Raw genomic sequence first — 23611 nt, 5'->3', positions numbered from 1 at the left:
AGCTTACTTAATTTTGACATCCTCATCAATTGTTTCCTCACTTGGAAGGCCTGTGACAGACCCCCTGAGGCTGGCTATGAGTCTTCACAAGACCAAAAGTTGACAAAGGATTTTATGCAAGCTTTGAACAGAATTACAATTATTAAACTTGAAGGTGTAACTAAGACTGTTGTTTCTTCCTTTAGGCTTGGGTAATTGACTTTCATCTCTGTAGTTCAGCCCCCTACCCATCCCCCGCCCCGTTTGTGTTTTTCTTAACAAAATCGTCTTGGTTTTTAATTTTTATTCCCCCCAGTTTATTTTTGATTATTTTTTAAAGACCACTGATGGCTCCTATAGTATGAAACTCAACAGTTAAACTTAATTTTGCCTCCTTTATGGAAGCTGACTTTTTTTTTTTTTTTTTTTCTAAATCATACTCATTTTAAAGGCCTTCTTGGGAAAACATCCAAGTTTTCACTCAAGGCAATGAATGAGCTCCCCATGGCAATAACTTCCAGTCTGGGATGAAGAAATCTGAAGAAGAATTTTAGCAGTGGCAGTATTCAGATGTGAGGAAACAGAAGCAAAATAAAAGATAAATACAACTCCAGTGCAGGAGATTGCACTGATTTAGGATTTAGCCTAATGATACTAATAGTGGTTTCCTAAGCTAAGGGTTCAAAGGAAGCCATTGTTATTCAAAAGCAAGGTGTGTTTGAAAGGAGCAATCTCTCTCCTTTTCACGTGGATCCAGAAAGGTCTATAGTGTGTGGGGTTGACATTGCCCTTTGGTTTGGGAGAGACAACCTAGTTACAAGGCTTGGGACAAAGGACTGACATTCAGCTTCTGCTATCAAAGTTCGTTGTCCTTGATAAATACAGAAAGATCTCTGATACAGTTCATAAAACAAGAATTGTGGCACCAAATGAATATGCTTATCTTTAAAAGAAAAATGTAATAAACTCTCAAAAAGAGTTTATGGAGTGGCACAGGGTCTTTAAGGCACCAGAAGTGACTTAAGATGTGGTCTGGAGAGAGGCAGACAAAGCTAGATGTCCCATCCATCTTTTTTTTTTTTTTCTTTTTGGTTGCTCCGCGAGGCATGTGGGATCGTAGTCCCCCGACCAGGGATCGAACCCGTGCCCCCTGCAGTGGAAGCGCAGAGTCGTAACCACTGGACCACCAGGGAAGTCCCCCATCCATCTTTCTAAGGACACATTGGAAAGTCTGGGTAGAAGCTGATGTCATGCTAGTTTCTCTGAGATTAAGTTGTAATAACAAACCCTGGAAACTGTATATGACCAAAAGGCTAATCACGTCTCCTCCCTCAGAAACCTTTATGCCTCAGTATCTGGGTTTCTCCATAATCTGGCACTTCCTACACTTATTTCCTACCCTGTTCTCCAGCTACACAGTTGGTACCTTGCATGGTAGAACATAAACTTCTTGGGGTTTTATGTATGACCTATGTGGACCTCACAGTGTCTTACCCTTTGTAAGAGCTCAGCAATGTGATGTTTATGAGTTTGGTTTCAAGGTCCCTGTCTTTGGCTGAGGACAGGTGGAGCCATCCTCATTATGTCAGTTACATGAGCTGGGAGAGTGTGGGAGGGCTGGCGGGCAGGAGCGCAGGGTCCAGCTTTGGGAGAGGAGTTTGCACTGGGGTATCCCAGTGCTTGGATGGCAGTGAGCACAGGGCGTTGGAGAACGTAGGCTCCTTGGGCCGTGGGGAGGAACGCTGGGGCTTGTCCATCCCTGGAAAGGCAGAAAATCCTTAAGAGGGTGTTTGCACATAGGGGCAGCTGGTCAGCTAAGTCATGGACTTATGTTCAGAGAGTCCCCTGCAAAATCCCCAACGTGGCCCAACTTGAATGGAGGGTAAGTGGGCAAGCCTGACCTTGGCTGAAAACAAACAATGTGTCAACCTCGTATAAGCAGATCCTAAGGGAAGAAGAGCCAGCATCATTTAACTGTTGTGTTGTGACTGGTGATGATGATACTGATAACGCTAACAATGAAAGAGATAATTGTTTTCCTTCTTTTAGTCACATAGAAAAAATCACCACATGGCAAGACCCTAGGAAGGCGATGAATCAGCCCCTGAATCATATGAACCTCCACCCAGCTGCCACTTCCACACCAGCGCCCCAGAGGTCCATGGCCGTGTCTCAGCCGAATCTCGGTAAGCTTTGACCGGAGCTGGATAAACAAGCATTCAACCGAGGGCCTCTAGAGCTCAGAAGCAGCTCTGGTTGCCTCAGTGCCTACTCACGCGCCCAGACAGTATCTTCTCCTCCCTCTCGGCTGCATTACCCTTTCACTGCCCTTGCCTTCTTTTTTTTTTTTTTTTTTTTTTGCTGTACATGGGCCTCTCACTGTTGTGGCCTCTCCCGTGGCGGAGCACAGGCTCTGGACGTGCAGGCTCAGCGGCCATGGCTCATGGGCCTATACACTCCGCGGCATGTGGGATCCTCCCGGACCGGGGCACGAACCCACGTCCCCTGCATCGGCAGGCGGACTCTCAACCACTGCGCCACCAGGGAAGCCCATGCCCTTGCTTTCTTTTCTTGGCCTCTTGGCTACACAGTTCATGACACTGCTACCAGGGTTTACACTACAGCTCCAGCATCCCCTCCAGTTGCATTTATTGAAGCTCTTTGAAAACTCACTTAGGCCTCCTGTCTTCATCCAGACCAAGGCAAGAAGGGCCCTTAGCCCCTTTCTGTGAATCTGGTCCCTGAAGACTGCCAGAGTGTACAGTTCTGGCCTCAAATCTCTTTGCTCCGCCCCGCCCCCCAACAATGTGTGATTAACACCAGACTAGGTGTTTTCTTGCCTTATCTCATTCAATCCTCACAACAACCCTACAAGAAGTGACAGTATTCCCATTTTATAGATGCAGAAACGTTCCCAAGTCCGAGCGTGTGGGCTAGTAGAGCCAGAGTTGGAACTGAGGTTGGGGAATGCATTCAACCCTTACGTAATCTGCAGGTGGCTTCTCCCCACACCTGCCCTAGGATAGGACGGCTCACATTTCACTTCATTTGAATAAGTGTGATTTTAAACTTGAGATTCGTTTCTGCTAATTGCCTTTACTTCAGAAGAAATACAATTCTGCCCACTGGAGAGAATCAGATGTGAATGAACACACTCCTGCAGCAGAACCAATCAGCTTTTGTTGTTAGTCATTCTCTCCCACCCACAAAGGCTAAACATAAGAGGGCCAACTTTGAAGTTTTTAAAAAGATGGTGCCATTTTCAGGTAATGTTTCCATTGAAGATCAGATATCCAGATACTGCTTTATACACAGAACAGAATTTTAGAGAATGAAAAGAATCTCCTGTTGGATTTTCAGGAATGAACAGGATAAAAATGGAAGCAGTTTCCTGGACACCCTTCCTTTATAACTGTGGCTTAGCCATGGTGAGTGTGGACTCAAGGAGACCTGAGTCAGTATATTCAAGTAAATATATTGTCCCTTCTTCCAGGAAGTCTGGATCTACCATTTTAAAGCTTGCAGATGTAAAGTATATACAAAAAGCAAACGACTCAGAACAACCTCTGTTGTGTTTCGTATCTAAAGCGTAGATCAAGGAAAATGGTGCCACTGCTTCTACGAGCAGTGGTAAACCAAAGCTTCCCGTGAGTCACTTGTCCCCAGTATATAAGAGCTCGAGTAGAAAGCAGATGCGAGTGTAGCAAAGAAACCACAAGTTAGGTAGCATTAGACTCGTTTCTTTAGCCATTTAATTTTTATTAATTTATTTAATTTTTAGGTAGCATTAGACTAGGGTTTCTTTAGCCATTTAATTTTTATTAAGAGTTCTAAAAGCTGATTATTAAATTATTCATGTTAACTTTATAATCGATTATAATTGGAAAGGATCTTTCATGGACCTGCTTAAAAAACGTCAAACACTTTTTTCAAAGGGGTGTTCAAAAAGTAAGTCTTCCTCTGATACCCATGCCTCAGTCCCTTGTATGTTGCCTGGAGTCAATCAGAGTTTCCAGTTACATGTATGTTTCTTCACATAAATTGCTAGCACGTTATACCCACTGTTCTACACCTTGCCTTTTTTTGTTTTTTGCTCATAATATATATATTTATTTATTTATTAACATCTTTATTGGAGTATAATTGCTTTACAATGGTGTGTTAGTTTCTGCTGTATAACAAAGTGAATCAGCTATATGTATACATATATCCCCATATGCCCTCCCTCTTGCGTCTCCCTCCCATCCTGCACCTTGCTTTTTTCCTACTTCTATATCCGTATACACAAAGCTGCCTCATTTTTTTTTTAATTGCCCAGTAGTCCAACATGTTGATATGCTATAATTATTTAACTAGCCTCCATCTGATGGGTATTTGGGTTTAGTGTGTTGTTAGTGCACCCAGTATCAGAGTGAAGATCCTTGTTTGTGCTCTTTCATGTACTTTCCTTAATTTTACAAAATTGCACAACGAGTAGGAAGTGGACTAAATTTGAAGGACCTTGAATGCTAAAAGCTTAATACTGAAGGCACATGTGAGTCTGCCCTCCCCATCCCCCCACGCACTAAAAGCCCCATTGCTGGTAAAGTTTATCTAAAGAAATTGTAATCTGAATGTCTGAAACTAGTTTACCTGTGGCTGAATAAAATACCTTTTTCCAGATTTCTAATAAATCGGGGCAGTAAATTTCTCAAGACACACATTCTGGGGTTTTTCCAATAATATTTGAATATTTGCCCATTACAAAATGTGTTGCTAGCCTCTCGAGAATCACAGATGTGTCCCAAGTTTTGAAATATAACGGGGAATGCAAAGTAAGCTCCAAAGACTGGGGGTAATTTAGAGAGTCACAATATGGTCCTAATAATAAATGATTTACTCAGAGTATTTTATTTTAAGCTATAGCTCTGCCTGTAGTTTATACTCTTAATTATCAACCTTTAAAAATAGAAAGAGCAGATCTTTCTACTTTTTTTCTTTTGAGGTTTAGTATGTGGTATTTTATTTTCATTATTTTAGAAATAATAGGTGTACATCTGTGTTTACATATATTATACCTACGTCATACATTAGCATATATATGTAAACATATATATATAAAGTCAGTATTTGGAATATGATTCAAAACTTCTATGTCGGTTTTACATCAACTGCATTTTTTTTCTTTTTACCTTTTAACCAGAGAAGATCCTTCTCCTCCTCCCACTTCTTCTTAAATCTAGAATTTTGGTCTTTTCAATGGCATACATCTGACAAATAAAGTGAACTTAAGTGATGTGTCCCCTTCACTGATAGGTATTTATGTACAAGTGAAAATGATGTCAAAATGCAATGCACATTACTGTCAGGTGATAGAATTAGTAACAAGCTAATTTTATGTATTTCTGGAACTATGATATAATCAGTGACATAGCAAAACACATTCAGCAATAAATCTCCTTATATTGTGATTCCGTGTTTTTCTGTGTGTTAGTGATGGACTTGGGAGTCGGACTGTCAGACTTTGAATCTCAGCTCTGCCTATTGGTGACTGTTAAGTCACTTAATTGTGCCTCAGTTTCTCCATATGTAAAATGAGGATTATATTTATAGTGTGAGGAGGTTGTATAAGTTTATAAGTAAAGTGCACAGATCCATGCCTGGCACGTAATGAAATGTTATGTCATCATTGTTCTTTGTGGAAAGCAAAGTTTTATGTTTTACTTAACTATAGAATGTTAGATTTGAAGACAATTTCATTGTTCATCTTAAAAGCTCTCAAAAAAATATTTATTTTAGGCTGGTTAGTGTGCAAAGCGCTTTAAATTAGGAACTCTGTATTTTTTACTTTCAGTGAGGATAGCGCCCCCTGGTGGAAATGTTTCAGTCCCCCCTGCCCAGAAACTTCTTGTCAGTGGATATCTTATTTTTTCAGTAGCTCTATTCCTGAAATGTGGGTTGTAAGGCAACCCATATTTTAATTGGGAGAGAAGAGATCCATCACTCAAAGGCATCCTGGAGTGAGTGACTTTGTGAAAGTCATTTTGTGAGTGACTTTGTGAGCATACTTTTGTCAGGCTGCCTCAGAATCCGGTGAAAAGGCATCTGTCTCTTGGTAGGATGGCAGATTGGCTGTGTATCTAAACTCACTCTCTTTTCAAATGCTGAAGTAAAACGAAACAGACTCTCAAGGGGTTATTTCAAATAGCCCTCTCCAGCTTGGTGTGATTTTTAACTGAAATTTTTGTTTTTGTATTTACCAAATCAGGCTGTCTGTCAGGTTTTATCCAATTTGATTCTGTTTGAGCAGATTGGTCCCCTTTGCGTCTGAGTCCCCAGAGATACCCAGTGAATGGAAGAAGAAAGGAAGGCTTTGGAGAACTTTAGATAGCGAAGAGGAGAGATTACCACTGGGTGGAGGCCATATCACTTGGGGGCTGACCACTTGTTTGAAATCCTCACTGTTATGTAACACGGTGAAGGGGGGAAACTACTATATGTGTGAAAGTTGATTTTTTTTCATGACACAAACCAGGGAGGATCTCCTATCTTTTAAGTGGGTTGTTGGTATGATTAATTACTTTTAATAGCCACTAAATTTTATTGAAGGAGGGGGGAAAAATGAAACAAACAGGAAAAAAAAAAGGACTCTACACAGGCCATATTATAATATATAAAACAATGGGCTCGGGGCAAATGGAACCTGCTAAGGAAACCAGTTAGGTTGTTAGGGCGGTAATGCGGGTGATGTGGAGGGCAGGGACCTCTTTGTGTAGTGGTTAATGGGAAGACTTGGAGTCAGAACTGAGTTTCTCTTGGGTTAGACATTTACTAGTGTCGTTTGTTATCTAACCTGAGTCTCCTTTTCCTTATCTGTAATATGGTGATAATGATAGGCTCTTCCCCATAAAAGTTTTGAGTATTTAGATATTCCATGCCTTGGTACCTGGCATAGAGAAAGCTCCCCAATAAATATGTTGCTGTAACAATTATTATGAGCTAGTAGCCTGTTTTTTCCTCACTTTTCTGGCCCGTGTAGCCAGAGGAAGAGCCTGTGGTGTGTGCGATAGAAAGCCATCCTCTTCCTTCTCCCTCAGGAAAAGCCACCCTCAGTTCCTGCAGCTTTGATCTTTTGGACACTTTTGCTTACACGTTGCGAAACTAATCTTGAACCCCAGGCAGCGACTGTGAGAAACACGCTGGAGCCCGGGCTCGTTCATGAGCAGAGGCAGTTTGGGAAGGGCCGGTTCCCTTCGAGCCCCATATGAAGAACCTTCTCCCTCTGCAAGTGTGATGGTGTCAAGGTCTTCCTATCTCTCAGCACACGAGGACTGAACTCGTACAGTAACTTAAAATCTCCCCGTATTTTAAAATGTCTTTGCAGAGAGAAAGTGACAGGCAGTTTTGCCTTTTTTGGTGATAACCCTAGTGATCATCAACCATGGTGTGCTGGCCTCCTGTCACACATTGATGGACCTCCTTGTTGGAAGGAGGCCCTGACCTGGGGTGCCAGTATCCTCCCAGACAGGACAGGAAAAATAAAGACTGTATAACAACTTCACCAGACTGCCAGCCCTAGCCAGTTCAGAAACCACTGGTAAAGTGCAGCCAGAGTGTATTTTTAATGCTATAGGAATTTTTAAAATATCACACACTCCCCCTTTGAAGATGTGCCATCCACCAGGCCAGAGTCTGTCCTCCAGGTCTATCTTGATCTGTATTTCAAATTGTAAACACATGTGTGGTTTTCTTGCTTGCTTTCTTTTTTTTTTTTTTGCAGGGTATGCTTTTCAAGACAAGATGGAAAATCTAGTCTCTGCTCAGTTTGCAAAGTTGGCTCCTTTGTCCCTCTAGGAAGTGTACAAAGGCACTTGAAGACATTTTATCAAAAGCAAATAAAATAGCTAAGGGACACCGCAGCCTAGTGTTGCTGAAAGCATGTAGAGAGGTATCCTGAAAGTTTGCTGAAAGTTAGATTTATACCTAGGCTATCTTATTTTTGTCTTTTTCCAGTAGTTTTCTTCTAATCAAATTTATGTCATGAGTTTATGGCAGACACATCTGGCTACTGTGATTTTTCCAGTTCTGATGTTCTCACTACTTTTTGAACTTTGCGGTTTCCGCAGCATGAATTAGCCTAACGCACACAAGCACATACACACACAAACCCAAAGACAACTGAAAAACCTCCACCCTTAAGGGGGAGGGTGGCGGTGATGGGGCGCTGGTAAGAGTGCTGTGGTGGGAAGTGGGTCTTTACGGAAGGGAAGGAAGACTGGTGGGCACAGGGAAAGGGGAAGAGGTTCTGGTTACAATGTTTTTTGTTTTTTCTTGATTAAAAAATGAGAGAGCAGTTTTCTAAATGCTGTAGAAAATCAATATTATTTTCTTAGAGAGATTTGGAGGAATCCATCAATTGTCAGAATTTAGTCTGTCGGCATTATTGAAGACCACTCTTCAGCGTTTCCTAAAGGAGATTCATTACAGTTCCTACCTTTTAAGGTTTTTAAAGATTATGTGAAATGGGGACCAAACACAAATAATTAAGTCAACTGATTCAATTCTTCTTGTGCAATAAAGTGGTACGTAATAGTCGATAAAGAAATGAACCTTGTGTTTTCTTGAATCTCTCATCTATATCAGTATTCGTTCATCTGCATATGCATTAAGATTACATGATGAAGACTTATAGATTTTATTACACAAAATTTAGAAATTTAGGTAGCAAATCTCCTCTTTGATAAGAAGTTTTAAGAGCCATGAAAAATGTTTGATGCCAAAATTTTCCAAAGAAAATATCCCCCAAGGTAAAATTCCCAAGTAGTTGCTAGATGAACACTTTGGAAAACTGTACACAAAGATGCTTCCCCCCCATTAAATGCCTGCAATATGAAAATAAATATATTTGTAACTAATAATAGTTATAGGACTATATGGCACATGGAAAACTTTATTGTATCAGTCTGATTTGCTAAAGCAGGCAAAATTGTTTATACTATGATTATAATTTTGTCTTTTAAAAAAGACTTTGTTTAGATTTTCTTTTCCCACAAGACAATGCGCTCCACCTGTGTATTTCTAGCCCATGGCCAAGTGCATCACAGGTGCACCACTTAGTAGAATAAATGTATTGAGTAAATCAATTATGTACTTTTAGATGTTCATAGTGATTATAGTAAGGCTTTTGAATTGGGGGTGATCCCCTTAATTTTCTCTGTAATATGGTGATATTCATTTTATAATAGCCAAAAGAAAAAAAAAAAAAGAAGAACCATTTGGTTGGTGTCTTGAGCTTTTTATGGTGGGAGAGGAGGATGGGGTGTAGGGAAGAAGGCTCTAGACCCCGGTGTGCAATAGAGACAGAACCATGAATCGTAAAGCTTCTGCAGCCGAGTCTACCTGTGGCAAACAAGTCACTCCCTGGTCTCTAAGATCCGTGTCTCTTCAAGTGGAGGCCCAGGTCTAGCACAGGTCAGATTCCTTGGGACATTTGTTACACATACATCTTCAGAGTCCAGTTGGAGCCTGATTGCTCCCCAAAGAACAGTCACGGGCAGCTGCTGGGAGAAATACTGCCTAGACCCCACCCCTGCGAAATCCTGTCTCAGACCATGTAGGGTGGAGTCTAGGAATGGGCCCTGTTTTCAAGTGCTCAGATACCTCTGGTCACCAGCCAAGGGCAGGAACAACCATGGAACTCTGTGCCTTAGCACAGAGATTGGAAACTGCCATCAGAACAACTGGCAAAAACACACTCAGAGATCCAGTCTTTAACTTGAGTTACCTGAAAAGAACGCCGAGTGTGCTCACCAACTTCTTTTTTTTAAATTGAGGTGTAGTTGATGTATAATATTGTCTAAGTTTCAGGTGTACAACATAGTTATTCACAATTTTTAAAGATTATACTCCATTTATAGTTATTTTAAAATATTGGCTCTATTCCCTGTGTTGTACAGTACATCTTTGTTGCTTATATATTGTATACATAGTCGTTTGTACTTTTTAATCCCCTACCCCTATCTTGCCCGTACCCGCTTCCCTCTCCCCACTGTTTGTTCTCTGTATCTGCGAGTCCTGTTTCTGTTTTGTTATATACATTCATTTGTTTTATTTTGTAGATTCCACGTATAAGTGATAACATATAATATTTATCTTTCTCTGTCTGACTTATTTCACCAACTTTTAACTGTGATTTTTGCCTGAAATAGACATTTATGGTGACATTGGCATTTGTCACTTTGGCACTTGGTGTCAGTGCACACATGAGCTTTGGGTATATGAATGCTGAAGCCACTTTCCAGACCCCAGTCATACCAAGTAAACTTCAAAAACTAGGGGAGACGTTGCAGTTTGGCATCTAGATTATTGAAGTGTGCTTGTCTAAATTCATAGGGTCAGTGTATAAGCCCATCTTGAACTTTGCTAGCTGAGAGCTGACCAAAGAATCAGGCCTCTGCAAGCTTAAAGCCCTGAAAAATTCTGGAGGGGCACCCCATACCCCAAAGAAGCACAGAGTCTCTTAGGAAAGAGGTAAAGGTCAGGTCAAGCTTTTCCTTAGTCCCTTCTTTGTGGGCACGACCTTCATTTACTTATTTATTTTTAATGGAGTCTAATCTCTTCACTAAGTTGCGGGCCTCTGTTTCGAGAGTTTTAAAAATAATTGGGACAGTTTTAGTACTATCTGCTGGCTGACTTCCAGTAGTTTGTCCCCAGGAACTTCCTTGCTGTGGAGAGAATGTTGCCCAGTTATAGTTTTAGGCAGAGGGATTCTGGGATGGCTTGTCATTCGGCCACTTGTTCCAAATTGGTAAGTGTTGAGTGACATTTGGACACTTTTCTTTGATCTCCTCTTTGGGGCCCCTGGTGATGTTGTCCCCACCTGATCATCACCTCTCCCACCCTGTATCAACTGCAAGATTGATTTCTTCTTCCTTTCTGGAAGTCTAAATTTATTCCCGGGGTGTTTTGCAGTTGCTGGTGGTCAGGAACAGCTGTTCTGCCACGCTTGACTCTGGATAATTCTCTGTGATGAAGTCAGCAAAATAATACCATAAGAGAAGCCAGGAAAACAAAAGCCTTCATGGTCTTTTCTCATTAAGTGCACTGAAGAGAGGAAGATCAGCCATCTCCCTGGTTTTTTAAAAAAAACAAAATGCAGGAAAAATTAAGATTCGAAAACATATTTGAGGCAGCAAGATTCAAGAATGTTATTTTCCTCCCATGTTATATAATTACTACTTGGTCATTGTAGACAATACTGATCAGCAAAAAATGAGAAAATAAAAAACACTGTAATCTGACCATTCAAAATCACACTAACATTGTCTCCTATTTGTCTTTTTTCAATACAAATGTAAACAAAAGAGGTTGGAGAATCCTCTACGTTCTTTTTTGTAGCCTGCTTTTTTCACTTAATGTATCATGAGCATCTTTCTGTTTCAATAGATATTTTTTGATTAGCTGTTTTTATTGGAAAAGTAACACAAACGTGGTGAAATATTCAAACAGTCCTAAAGAACATTCAAGAGAAGTAAGTCTCCTTCACACCAGGACCCCCTGCCCTTCTCTTCTCCCCAGGGAAACCACTACTACCAGCTTCCTCAGTACAGTCTTCCCTCTTCCCCTGGTTACCACGGGGGAAAATCCAAAATCTGAGGATGCTCAAGTCCCTTGCATAAAATGGCGCAGTGCAGTCTGCCGTCCGTATCCGTGGTTCCGCTTCTGCAGATTCAGTTTCTATCCACAGTTGGTTGCATCCGTGGATGTGGAACCCGCAGATACAGAGGCCCATCTGTATTCCAGAAATACTCTACATACATACGTGTGGTTGGATGTATGTGCCTTTTTAAAACTTAACATATCTTAGAGAGCTTCCTAAATTAGCACTTATAGATGTATTTATTCTCTTTTAGCAGTAAATAATATTCCATTCTACTGATGAACCGTAATTATTCAACCGTCCCCTAGGCTGGATATTTAGGTTCTTTGCTGATTGTTTGCTATTATTAAACAATGCCACAATGTGCGTCCCTGTATGTAAATCCTTGTGCCGTATGCTGTTTATGTATAGGATAATTTTGCAGAGGTGGAATTCCTGGGTCAAAGGTTATGTGCATTTAAAGTTGTAATAGATGTTCCATTTCCCTCCAAAAACGTTATACCAATTTACACTCCTGCCAACAGTGTATTAAAGTGTTTCTTTCTCCCTGGCCAATATTATTCTTACTCTGGCCAATAATGTTCATTATCAAACATTTTAGTCTTTATAATTCTGATAGGTACAAGCTAGATTCTCATTGTTTAGTTTATACATGTATTTAAGTTATGAATGGATTTGGGCATATTTCTTTCTATATACCATTACGTCATGTTAATGACTGTACAGTATGCCATTGTGTGACTCTACCATAATTTATTTAACCAGTTCTTTTATTGAGGGACATATAGATTGGTTCTATTTTTTATTATTATAAGTGATATTGCAGTAAATATTCTTGTACATAAATTTTTGTGCCTTCCTTAATTTCCTCATTTTTTCCAGTTTCTTCGGAATGTTAATTTGTTAGGAAAGTATGAGAATTCCTTTCAAAAAGTACAATTTTGACCTGGTTTACTTTCATTGAACTAAGTAAGTAATTGTCTGCAGGTCCACTGTGTGTGTTGGGGAGGATTTGTTTGGGCTGCTACTTTCTTTTACAAAAAAATGATTTAAGGTTGCCACAAAAAGTGTATTTTTAGCCAGGCACCTAGCTTTCCCACTAGCTCTGGTTTTCAGCTTGCATCTCCATATGTTTTTGACTAAGCCATAAATGGAAGTTTCATTTGAAGTTTGCTTCCCAGTACATGTCATGCATTTCATTCCATATTATTTTCGTCCTTTTCCTTTCCAGTGTTATATTTCTCAGGCACCAGTGAAGAGTGAGTTTTCAGTTTTGCCAAGAGTTAAATATTTGCAGAGACGGAAAAAAAATAAAGTAAAAAAAAAAAGAAAAATTAATGTGGCTGATTTAGTCCTGGCTCACAAGTCTTTCATATAGCTGCTTCAAAGCTTACATTTTAAATATCAAGAAAAATATTCTATTTTCACTCTTATCAGTTGCCATAATGCCTGAATTAATTAGAATGGAACTATCATTTCTCCCCAGATGGAATTGGATCATCCCATCCTAGCAAAATGAATGCTCAGGGCAGCTGCAAAGGGAAGTTCCTTCTCCAGCCTCCACTCTGCCCTTCTTAGCGTGTCCAGTTTTCCTTTTATCGAGAAGGCCAACATGGAACAGTTTCTTCACCTCTGATCCTGGGAAGTGAGGGCCTTTCATCCCGGGGCGTCAAGCTTTATAGTCAGCTAACTCTTGGAGCTCAGGTTCTACCCAAGAAAACTTGTAATTCTTTAGTTCAGCGTCTTGTTGTTAGGTACAGTTTTCCAGAGCTGTTTCTTCTGAAAGACCAGTCCCGTAGGGCACCTCTTTGTCCTGTCTTTCCAGGCTCTCTATTTTTTAAAAATGAGATGTTTTTTCTCTTTAAAAAAAAATTGAGATGTAATTGACATAAACATTGTATTAGTTTCAGGTGTACAGCACAGTGATTTGATATGTGTATATGTTGTACAGTAGTCATGACAATAAATCCTTTTTTTTGACCATGTCACACGGCATGTGGGATCTTAGTTCCCCTACCAGGGATTGAACCCGCACCCCTTGCATTGGAAACGCGGAGTCTTAACCACTGGACCGCCAGGGAGGTTCCGCAACAGTAAATCTAATTAACATCCATCACCACACATAGTTTTTTCTTTTTCTTGTGATGTGTCGACTGAAAAAAAGTCGCACAACCTAAAAGCTGAGAATTGTTTTATTCGGGGACCTTACTGAGGACTGTAGCCCAGGAGACAGCCCCTCAGGTAGCTCTGAGGGGCTGTTCTGAAGAGGTAAGGGAGGTGCCGTGATATATAGGAGTTTTTGCTGAGAAAAAAAAAAAGTCACACATCAAAAGATTACTACTAATCATAAAAAACAGACATCTCAAGTTAATGATTTTAATGCTTTTCTATGTATGGGAAGATGCAGGAGTCTGGACTCATTGAAATTATTCCTTTGATTTACATGTTGATTATCTAGGGCCAGCATCCTTTTTTTCTCCATCCTGAGTGCTCCTCAGGACTCACCACTGGGGTCGGCTGCTGGCTTGATGGCGGGCACCACTCTTTGTTTACTGAAACAGCAGCCAAAAGTATTTTTGTCCACAAATAACAGTTGGGGTCGGGGATGGAGGAGGCGAGGCTGGGAGAAATGGTGAGTGTGAGGTATCAGGATCATGTAGCACCTGTTACAATTAGGGTTCTCTCCCTCCAAACCCCAGTCAGTTCTCAAAACCACTGAGCAGTAGCAGTTTCCTCGAAGAGAAATAACATCACAGCACATCGGCCCGTATACCACACGGTTCGTCTGGACTCTGCCAGGCTGAGAATTTTCAATCTCCAGGGAGTTTAGGGTGTGTTTAGGGAAATCTTTTCTTTGCTGTAATATGTCACCTTTTATTTTGAAATAATCTAAAACTTACAGAAGAGTTTCAAATATAGTACAAGGCACTCCCACATACCCTTTGCCCAGATTTGCCTTTGTTAATTGTTTATGATTTGCCTCATTTGCTTATCTCTCTTTTTCCGTATGAAGATGTATTATATATATATATATTTTTTCTGAACTCTTCAGGACTAAGTTGGAGATGTTATGCCCTTTTCCCTGTAAATACTTCAGATCATATTTTCTAAAAGGATGTGTTCTTACTCAAGCACAATACAGGAAGACCTCATATTAACTGGGCTTCACTTTTGTGCTTCACTGGTACTGAATTTTTTACAAATTGAAGGTTTGTGGCAACCTTGCATCACACAAATCTATCAGCACCATTTTCCCAGCAGCATTTGTTCACTCTGTGTCTCTGTGTCACATTTTGGTAATTCTTGCAATATTTCAAACATTTTCATTATTATTATATTTGTTATCGTGATCTGTGATCAGTGTACTTTGATTACTAATGCAAAGAGATTGACTCACTAAAGGCTCAGATGAGGGTTAGCATTTTTTAACAATAAAGTACCTTTTAATTAAGGTATGTACTTTTTTTTAGACACAGTGCCATTGCATTATATATATTGTCTATGTGTGTGTGTATATATATGTATATATATATAATAAACTTAATAGCCTACAGTATAGTATAAGCATAACTTTTATATGCACTGTGAAACCAAAAAATTTGTATGCCTTGCTTTTTTGTAGTGGTCTGGAACCGAACCCTCAGTATCTCTGAGGTATGCCTGTATGGTATGAAAATCACGAAATTTAACATTGGTACAATACTGTTGTCTAATCCACAGTCAATATTTGAAATTTCATTTGCCACAGTAGTGTCCTTCCCCCCCACAAATATTTATTTATTTATTTATTTGGTTGCATCAGGTCTTAGTTGCAACAGGTGGGCTCCTTAGTTGCAGCTCACCGGCTCCTTAGTTGTGGCATGCATGTGAGATCTAGTTCCCAGACCAGGGATCGAACCCAGGCCCCCTGCATTGGGAGCGTGGAGTCTTAACCACTGCGCCACCAGGAAAGTCCCCACAGTAATGTCCTTTATGGCCTTTTTGGTTTCTGGTCCAGGATCTATTGAAGGTCATGCATTGCATTTAATTGTCCTGTCTCCCTAATCTCTTTTTACCTAGAATGATTCCTCAGCCCTCGTGTTTCTGGACCTTGACATTTTTGAAGAGTACGGACCAGTTATTTTGAAGATTGATTTTAATTTGGCTTTGTCTGGTGTTTCCTCCTGGTTTAGATTTAGGTTATACATTTTGGGCAGGAGTACCGCAGAAGTGATGTTGTATTCTTCTCCCTGCATCCTGTCAGGAGGCATGTGATGTCAGTTTGTCCTAGAATGGGTGATATGGGAGGAGTTTCTTGGGTCAGCTGGCTCCTCTCATGAGTGTGTTCATAAAGACAGTGCAATAAGAGGAAAAACTTTTTGGTCCACCAGGACTCTGTAAGATGTGGCCTCAGGTCATGTAAACTCTTTTCCTTCCTCTGGATGATGAGCAAATGCCATATCTAGCATGCTTACTTAGGCTTCACAGACCACTATTTAATTCATAAATAATACTATATTGGTGTAGAAACAGACTCCCAGACTTAGAGAACGAACTTATGGTTACTAGGGGGGCAGGGTAGGGGGAGGGATAGATTAGGAGTTTGGGATTGACACACTGCTGTATTTAAAATGGATCACCGATCAGGGCCTACTGTATAGCACAGGGAGCTCTGCTCAATATTATGTAACAACCTAAATGGGAAAAGAATTTGAAAAAGAATAGATACATGTATATGTATAACTGACTCACTTTGCTGTACACCTGAAACTAATACAACGTTGTTAATCAAATATACTCCAATATAAAATTTAAAAAATGCTATATTGGTGTAGCTGTATATAGAGAGATAGAGCTTTGAAATGAAACTGTGATGCTTCCATCCATTGATTCTATTCTTGCCTCTTCCAGCACACTTAATTCAGAAGTATACATATAGGGACTTCCCTGGTGGGCCAGCGGTTGACTCTGCGCTTCCAGTGCACGGGGCGTGGGTTTGATCCCTGGTTGGGGAACTAAGATCCCACATGCCGCGTGATGTGGCAAAAAAAAAAAAAAAAAAAAAAAGTATACATATAAATAATTGACTTAAGTTGGGATAGAAGATTGTGGCTGAGAAAATAATAAAGCCAGGGAGAAAAATGCATACTGCAGGCCTCATGTGGTTGCTAGAGGTGCCTGCAGTTTTGATTCTGAGACTTGGGGGGCTCGTGCTCGGAGGACGAGACATGTTCAGTTACAGGATTCAAAGCATCCATCAGGGAAAGGCTTGCCTGGTGTGGAGGAGAAGCAAAGCTTTTCCAGGTACAGAGGACAAAGGGGGAGTTCTCCTGCTAATTCCCCATAAATGATCTAGACACTGCCACCTAGCAGTCCCCAAAAAGTCTCCCAACTGTGAATACCCGGAGTTCTAGAGAGAGGTTTTCTCTACCCTTCCTTGACCCTAGGTGGTGGCATCATCTCAGAGAACCAGCCAGGAACGGCTGCAGACCGCAAGGCTACCCCGCGTACCCAGCTGGACTCAGGCATACAATTTAGAAAATCCGGAGTTGTAGCTTTTTGTTGTTGGTGTGTGTTTTGTTTCGTTTCCGTTTTTAAGAACAGGGCCCCCTTGGCACATCCTGACAAATGAAATTTAGAGGCGTAGGTTTTTGTTTTGTTTGGCTTGGGACCAGAATCTCCTTTTGAAAGTGTTTAAAGAGCAGAGGTGTTTTGGTTCCTACCTCTCCTTACCTCCACCGCAGAGCTTATTCTTTTCTTTTTCTTTCTTTTTTTTTTTTTTTTTTTGTGGTACGCGGGCCTCTCACTGTTGTGGCCTCTCCCGTTGCGGAGCACAGGCTCCGGACATGCAGCCTCAGCGGCCATGGCTCACGGGCCCAGCCACTCCGTGGCATGTGGGATCCTCCCGGACCGGGGCACAAACCCGTGTCCCCTGCATCGGCAGGCGGACTCTCAACCACTGCGCCACCAGGGAAGCTCGAGCTTATTCTTTTCTTGCCCAAAGATGACTCTGAACTACCTCACAGGGCTGAGAGACAACAGCCCAGAGACACAGATCCCTAACTTCTCCATCTGTTGATTTCTTCAGAATTTTTTATTTCACCATAGTGTATGAAATACTCTGGCAGTTTCTCATGTAGTTCGAGCAGTAGCCCGAAGGAGATTTCTATCACTTTGGAGCAGAGGTAACTGTAGTGCTCACCACAGCCATGATGTCCCATAGGCCCTGGTCCCTGCCTCTCCCCCTGTGCCCCTCAGCCACATGGGCCACCCTGTTTTGCTCAAGTACTCCAAGCCTACAGGTCAGGCCCCTTCCCACCTCAGGACCTTTGCACTTGTTCTCCCTCAGCCTGGTATGCCCTCCACCCTGATTTCTGCACTTCATCCAGATGTTTTTAGATCACACATTACCTCCTCAGGCACAGAAGGAATGCCTGTCTCAAATAGTTCTGCATTTGTTTGTCCAAAGCCCTTATCGTTAGAATTATACTATATATTTGCTGTTGTGTCTCCTCACTAGACTATAATCTCCTGAAGGGCCAGGGCCTTTCTGTCTTGTTCATCAGTATCTCTAGCACCTAGAAACAGGGCCTTGCACCTGCATGGGGCTCAGCAGATATTTGGTGAGTGAATATTTAAATGAAACTTGGAACACTGGAAAGAAAAAAATCATCCATAGGCTTACCATCCGAGCACCACCACTATTAGTATTTTGATACATTTTCATTTCAAAGGTAATTAGCCTTTTGGGCGTCACTAGAAATCCTATAAGATCTAGGGGTAGATGCATATAAATAAGCACAAAGTCCCAAAAGTTGACAAATAATTTTAGCACATTCTTAATCCTGCTACCCCTGGTTAAATTCTTGTTTTGTTTTTTTTCCTGAATATTCATGGCTGGATGCAAAACACCCACATCACCTTACTGTATTATTTCTGCTAATTTGATTGCTGAAGAATGGCTCTTTAATTTGCATTTCTATGATTCCTTGTGAAGCTGATAATTTTTCCATGTTTGATTTGAAAATACATGTTCTCTTTCATAAATCGTTGAAATCCTTTGACTTATCTCTTGGAGTGTCTGTTGTATGAGCTCTTTTAATAATAAAGATGTTTACTAAAATGGCACATAATAAAAAGAAAACAGATGAAGAACCAGCAGCCCACACTGGCAACTTCTTCTTGCTTCTTGTGGAACGCGGCTGTGGATTCATATTCTGTTATTGAGCTTGGGTTGCCACACTTTGCACCTGGAGTAGTTTTAAAATCATTCAGGAAAGCTAACCAATAAAAAGCTGCAATAAACTCTCTCCTGACTAATGAAAATAAATGCATGAATCAGAGTTTCCATTTCCTGCTGGGATAAAAGTATACCTATTGTCTGAAGATAATAAAACAAGAAAAGTTTTGGTTTTGCTGCTGTTGCCAGGCCATGGAATTAAATTCAAAGACACAAAGATAACTTTGTGAAGCAGCACAGTGAAGCACCCAATTTCCTCTTTTTTCCGAGTTAGGTCATTATTTGCCTAAATTCACTGCCTTCATAGATGTGCTTCCTTCCTGGCCACTTTTGATAAATCTTGAGATATCCCAGAAATCAGATGGAATCTGAGTAGCACATTCTGGTGCTGCTTTAGGTAGAAGAAATATGGTTTCTTTACAGCAGAAGGACCCAGATAAATGAACATGCCAGGAAGATGTGATTTTTTTTTTTTCTAGCTTGTCCTGGATCTGTCAAAACCATGAAAACTGATGTTGAAATCCTTTAAATGCCAATAAAATATACATTGTAGATGATGCATTTGCTAGGAAAACATAAAAACCTAGGTTACAGGCATTTCCATCTTTATACCTAAGAGAGCAGAGTTGCCCGAGTACTTGCACCCTGCTTCGTTGACTAGATTACTGTTTGGATGGGCAGACAGGATAGCAAGTAGGAAAATCGTGTGCTGGTGCTAAAAATTCAGGGTTTCTTGTGAAGTAAATGCAGCTTGGGTTACAAGTCTAAAACCAGACCAGCTGGGGGCATCTGGAAAACGTAAGGTCCACCTGTTCAGTTTTGGGGGCACTGGAAGTGATTTTAAGGTTTGAAGCCGAGAAAGTGTGGCTGAATGCACAGGGGTCCCAGAACTCTGTGCCTTATCTACTGAGCCAGCTGAGAAATTTCCTTATAGCTATTCTCACCCAGAATTGGAATAAAGGGCTCAGTGTGAAGTTGGGATAGTGCAGCTTCTTGGTTTAATACTTTACAGATTTTTGGAACCGAATGCACCCTGAAGTGAAAGGCTGCCTTTTTTTTTTTTTTTTTTTTTTTGCTGACCTTGTTGGACGGCTAATACTGTTTCTGGGAAATAAGAGAAACAAGCGACTCATTGTTAGCAGGAGCTGAGAGAGGCACAAGAAGGGCGAGAGACGTGTCTGCAGCCCTTTTTCCCCCTTCATTGTATCGTGACTGAGTCCAGGCTGGACTGAGCCTGGGCTTTTCTTTTCTACCTCCGTAGACATGTGTTTTCCATCAGACAGGGCTGCGTGACACCTGACATTGGCCAGTTCACATGAGTTAAGCCGTGTATGGCCCATAAACAGAGAGGAAAAGACCCGCAGCTGCACCCAGACACTCTTGCTGCTGAAATATTTTTGAAGCTTGGTGTGGCTGGGTCTGCCTATATGTCAGATACGATTTACACCTGTAGGTTTTGGCTTCTATCTGTTGCATATTATTACTTCCCCAAAGCCGCTGTGGCCAGAAGGGCTAGTATTGCCTGGTGGTGGCACCTCTTCTACTTGAAACCTTCCTGAATTATGAAATGTAACTCTTCAAAGTTACCTGATTTTGTCTTTTGTTTTTTAAGGACTGAAGAAGAAAGCCCTGTACCATTTTTTTTTTTTTTTTTTTTTTTTGCGGTACGCAGGCCTCTCACTGTTGTGGCCTCTCCCGTTGTGGAGCACAGTCTCCGGACGCGCAGGCTCAGTGACCATGGCTCACGGGCCCAGCCGCTCCGCGGCATGTGGGATCTTCCTGGACTGGGGCATGAACCTGTGTCCCCTGCATCGGCAGGCGGACTCCCAACCACTGCACCACCAGGGAAGCCCCCCTGTACCATTTTCTGTAAAACCAGATCGCACAGGGTGTCATTGTAGCATGTGATCCGTGTTGATGTCATCATTTTATAAGTAAATATGTTAATTAAATTAGTCTGCGTTAGACCTTTTCATGAAATAGGGAAAAGGAAACTCCTCAATCCTTGTCACCAAATTTCACTCAGTAAATATTTTTTGATTGCAGGACAGGGCAGTGATTGGTGGTCAATGCAGCTGATGCCAGCCATGCATTCCAGCATATTCCCTGGGCTTCCTAGGTTTGTCACAGTCTATGCCTGTGATTTGTGCTGAGTCACTTAACCTTCCAAGTTTCTTCATTTCAAAAATGAGTGAACTGGCTTAAAGTCAGTGGTTTTAAATTGTGTCCCAAGGCCCCATGCCAGGGTTTCAGGGGCATGTGAGCAGAAGCTAAGCTTAGTTAGTATTCAGTCTCCAAGAGCTGTGTCTGTTCAACATATTTTAAAACTTTGTTTAATATTTTGAAACAAGAGTTGGGAAACGCCTGTAGGGAAAGCACAGTGAAAGCCAGACCAAGAAAATTTAGAGAAGAGAGTCAAAAGGGCTGCCATGTAAGTGCTCACTGGCCCCAGCACAGGCCCCAGGCGTGTTGTGAATGAGCCCCTGCACATGTGGGGTGTCTCTGCCTCATGCCATGTATCAGGCTCTGGAGAAAGATCCTGCTGCTAAAAAGAAGAATTGAGAACCCTGGTCGAAATGGACTAAGCCCCTTCCAGCATGAACTTCTATGTTGATGCTTCAAAGTAGTGTAAATACATGGCCCCAGCTGTGATGAACGTGGTGGGGTTTGTAAACCACTAATGATAAAACAGAGCAAAATGCAATAGGTCCTGAACGGGGAACTATGTTCTGGAAGTAAAGAGAAAGCAGCAACAAAAGTCTAGTATTCATTAAATATTCACTTATAAGATTAGGGGAGTAATGATTAAAATGCATCCTCAAGAGAAAGAGTTGTGTGTGTGTGTGTGTGTGTGTGGTGGGGAGAGATTTCCAGTTTATTCTGAGTTTTCTTCTTTATTATGTTTCTTTTAAATTAGAAAAAAGTCTATGCTGATCATCTTCTTACAAATGAACTGATATTGGTGTAAACCAATTTCTGACCCATAAACCCTGAAGTTTAGTTCAGGGAGAATGTATTTAGTGCCTACTGTATGCATCAGCAAGTTAGGTTTGAAATGCACTAAATTATTTGTGTTCTATGTTTATAAGGAACATCCGTATCATTGGGGTTGGTTCCAAGGGGCAGGGGGAGACTTGGCTCCTTCTTAGGTCTTATTTATAAAGAGCACAAATCCAGCCCCCAGGAAAGTGAGAGTTCAAATCACAGGAAGAAAACACTTCAGTGTTTCTTAAAAGAGCTTCTGTTCTGTGTGTATAGCCCAACCCAGAATCCAACAGGAAAGATTTCCTGACTTTCAGCCTTAACCAAGTACATGTTTACACGTGATGCAATGCAATGTCATAACTAGTGCTTGATTTCCTTAAAAAGTTACAGAGTAAGTGCAGGAGTCATATTCCCTCTCCAGTTACCAAGTTGTATGGGTACAAAAGGAAGCCAGCTAGTTGTAGCCCATGGGCGACACACTGAGAGCTCATCTGGGCAGCCTGACTGTCATTCTAAATATCAAATGGTTATTTCATACGGGCGCTGGTTCTCTTTGTAAGGAAACACATTAGCGTGGAAATAGGAAACTTGGATTCTACTGCCATGAGTTAGCTCTGGGGACACGGGCATTCACAGGCTTAGGGTGACCAACCATCCCATTTGCCTGGGACTCTCCTGGATTTAGCCCTGAAAGTCCTGTGTCCCAGGAAACCCATTAGTCAAACTAGGACAACTGGTCACTCACTGTGACAGACCCGTTTCAGCATTTGTAGAGCAGGGACAGAGAATGGAGTGATCGTCAAGCTTCCCGTTGTTAACAGTCCATGATGCAGGAGAGCTTGTGTTGCCCTCTCATGGGTGTTTAGGTTTCTGGAATGTGTTTCTGATGCAACGTATATAAACGTATTAGCCCAAACGTCAAACTGAATTAAACACCTGTTCCAAATGGGAGGAGGAAGTTTCCCACATCCCAGATCAAGTGTATTACCCAAGGTGTGTACAGTATTCGAATGTTGCATATTCATCTACTTTGAGGAAACTGCAACCAGGTTTTCACAAAGAGTCAGCCTCTTCAAAGCTCTTCCCACGCTCAAGGGATGATGTTAAAGGGTTCTTTGGAATGTTTGATGTTTTATCACAGAAGCTTGTAAAAAAAAAAAAAAAGAAAGAAACCCCAAAACTAAACTAAAAGGTTACTTTGAATATGTGGAACTGAAGTTCATTTAGCAAGATTCTGTTTACCACCTGTGAAAACTGAAGTACAAATTAAACCATCTTTGAGATTTTCCTGTTAAATCAACATTTGCTGATGGAGAACTTCAGCAGATATTCTGGCAGTCTCTTATAACCCTTGCTTTCCCTGCATTTTGTTTTGTTTTGTTTTTCTGTTACTTTGTATCTTGAACAACAGCGGGTAACTAGCAAAAGGTATTCCTCTCTGCCCTCCCTAGATTCACATGTGCATCAGGGAGAAGGATTTGAAGGGAATAAAGTAATTTCTGTGTCTTTCTAGGGCTTAGGTGTGGCTTCTAGCCATTGGCAAGCTGGTTGTCCTTTCCATGATCTGCTCAGAGCCAGCCCCATGCAGGCCCGTGACAGGTTTTGTAGTTGAGCCTAATCTTGTGGTTTTGTTTTCTTCATTTGGCATTTTGTGTGTGTGTGTGTGTGTGTGTGTGTGTGTGTGTGTGTGTGTAACCATAGCCTATTTTAAAAACAAGGGAAGCAAGCCCAGGACACAGAAAAGCAAGCCACTGAACCTCTCTGAGGCCAGAAAGACATTTGTCAAACAT

General features: G+C 41.3%; 1 protein-coding gene across 1 annotated transcript in view; it reads left to right on the top strand.

Annotated features, from left to right (window-relative positions):
* Nucleotides 1–2034: 2034 nt before the first annotated feature.
* Nucleotides 2035–23611, top strand: part of WWTR1 (WW domain containing transcription regulator 1) — a 49566-nt gene continuing 27989 nt past the window's right edge. Inside the window, exon 1 of the mRNA XM_079704452.1 lies at nucleotides 2035–2165. Coding sequence (XP_079560578.1) covers nucleotides 2072–2165 — 94 coding nt within the window. The 5' untranslated portion in view covers nucleotides 2035–2071. The remainder of the gene's footprint in view (nucleotides 2166–23611) is intronic.

Source organism: Hyperoodon ampullatus, assembly GCF_949752795.1.
Source record: "Hyperoodon ampullatus genome assembly, chromosome: 5".
Classification (NCBI taxonomy): Eukaryota; Metazoa; Chordata; class Mammalia; order Artiodactyla; family Ziphiidae; genus Hyperoodon; species Hyperoodon ampullatus.
This window is presented reverse-complemented; position numbering and strand designations above follow the sequence as displayed.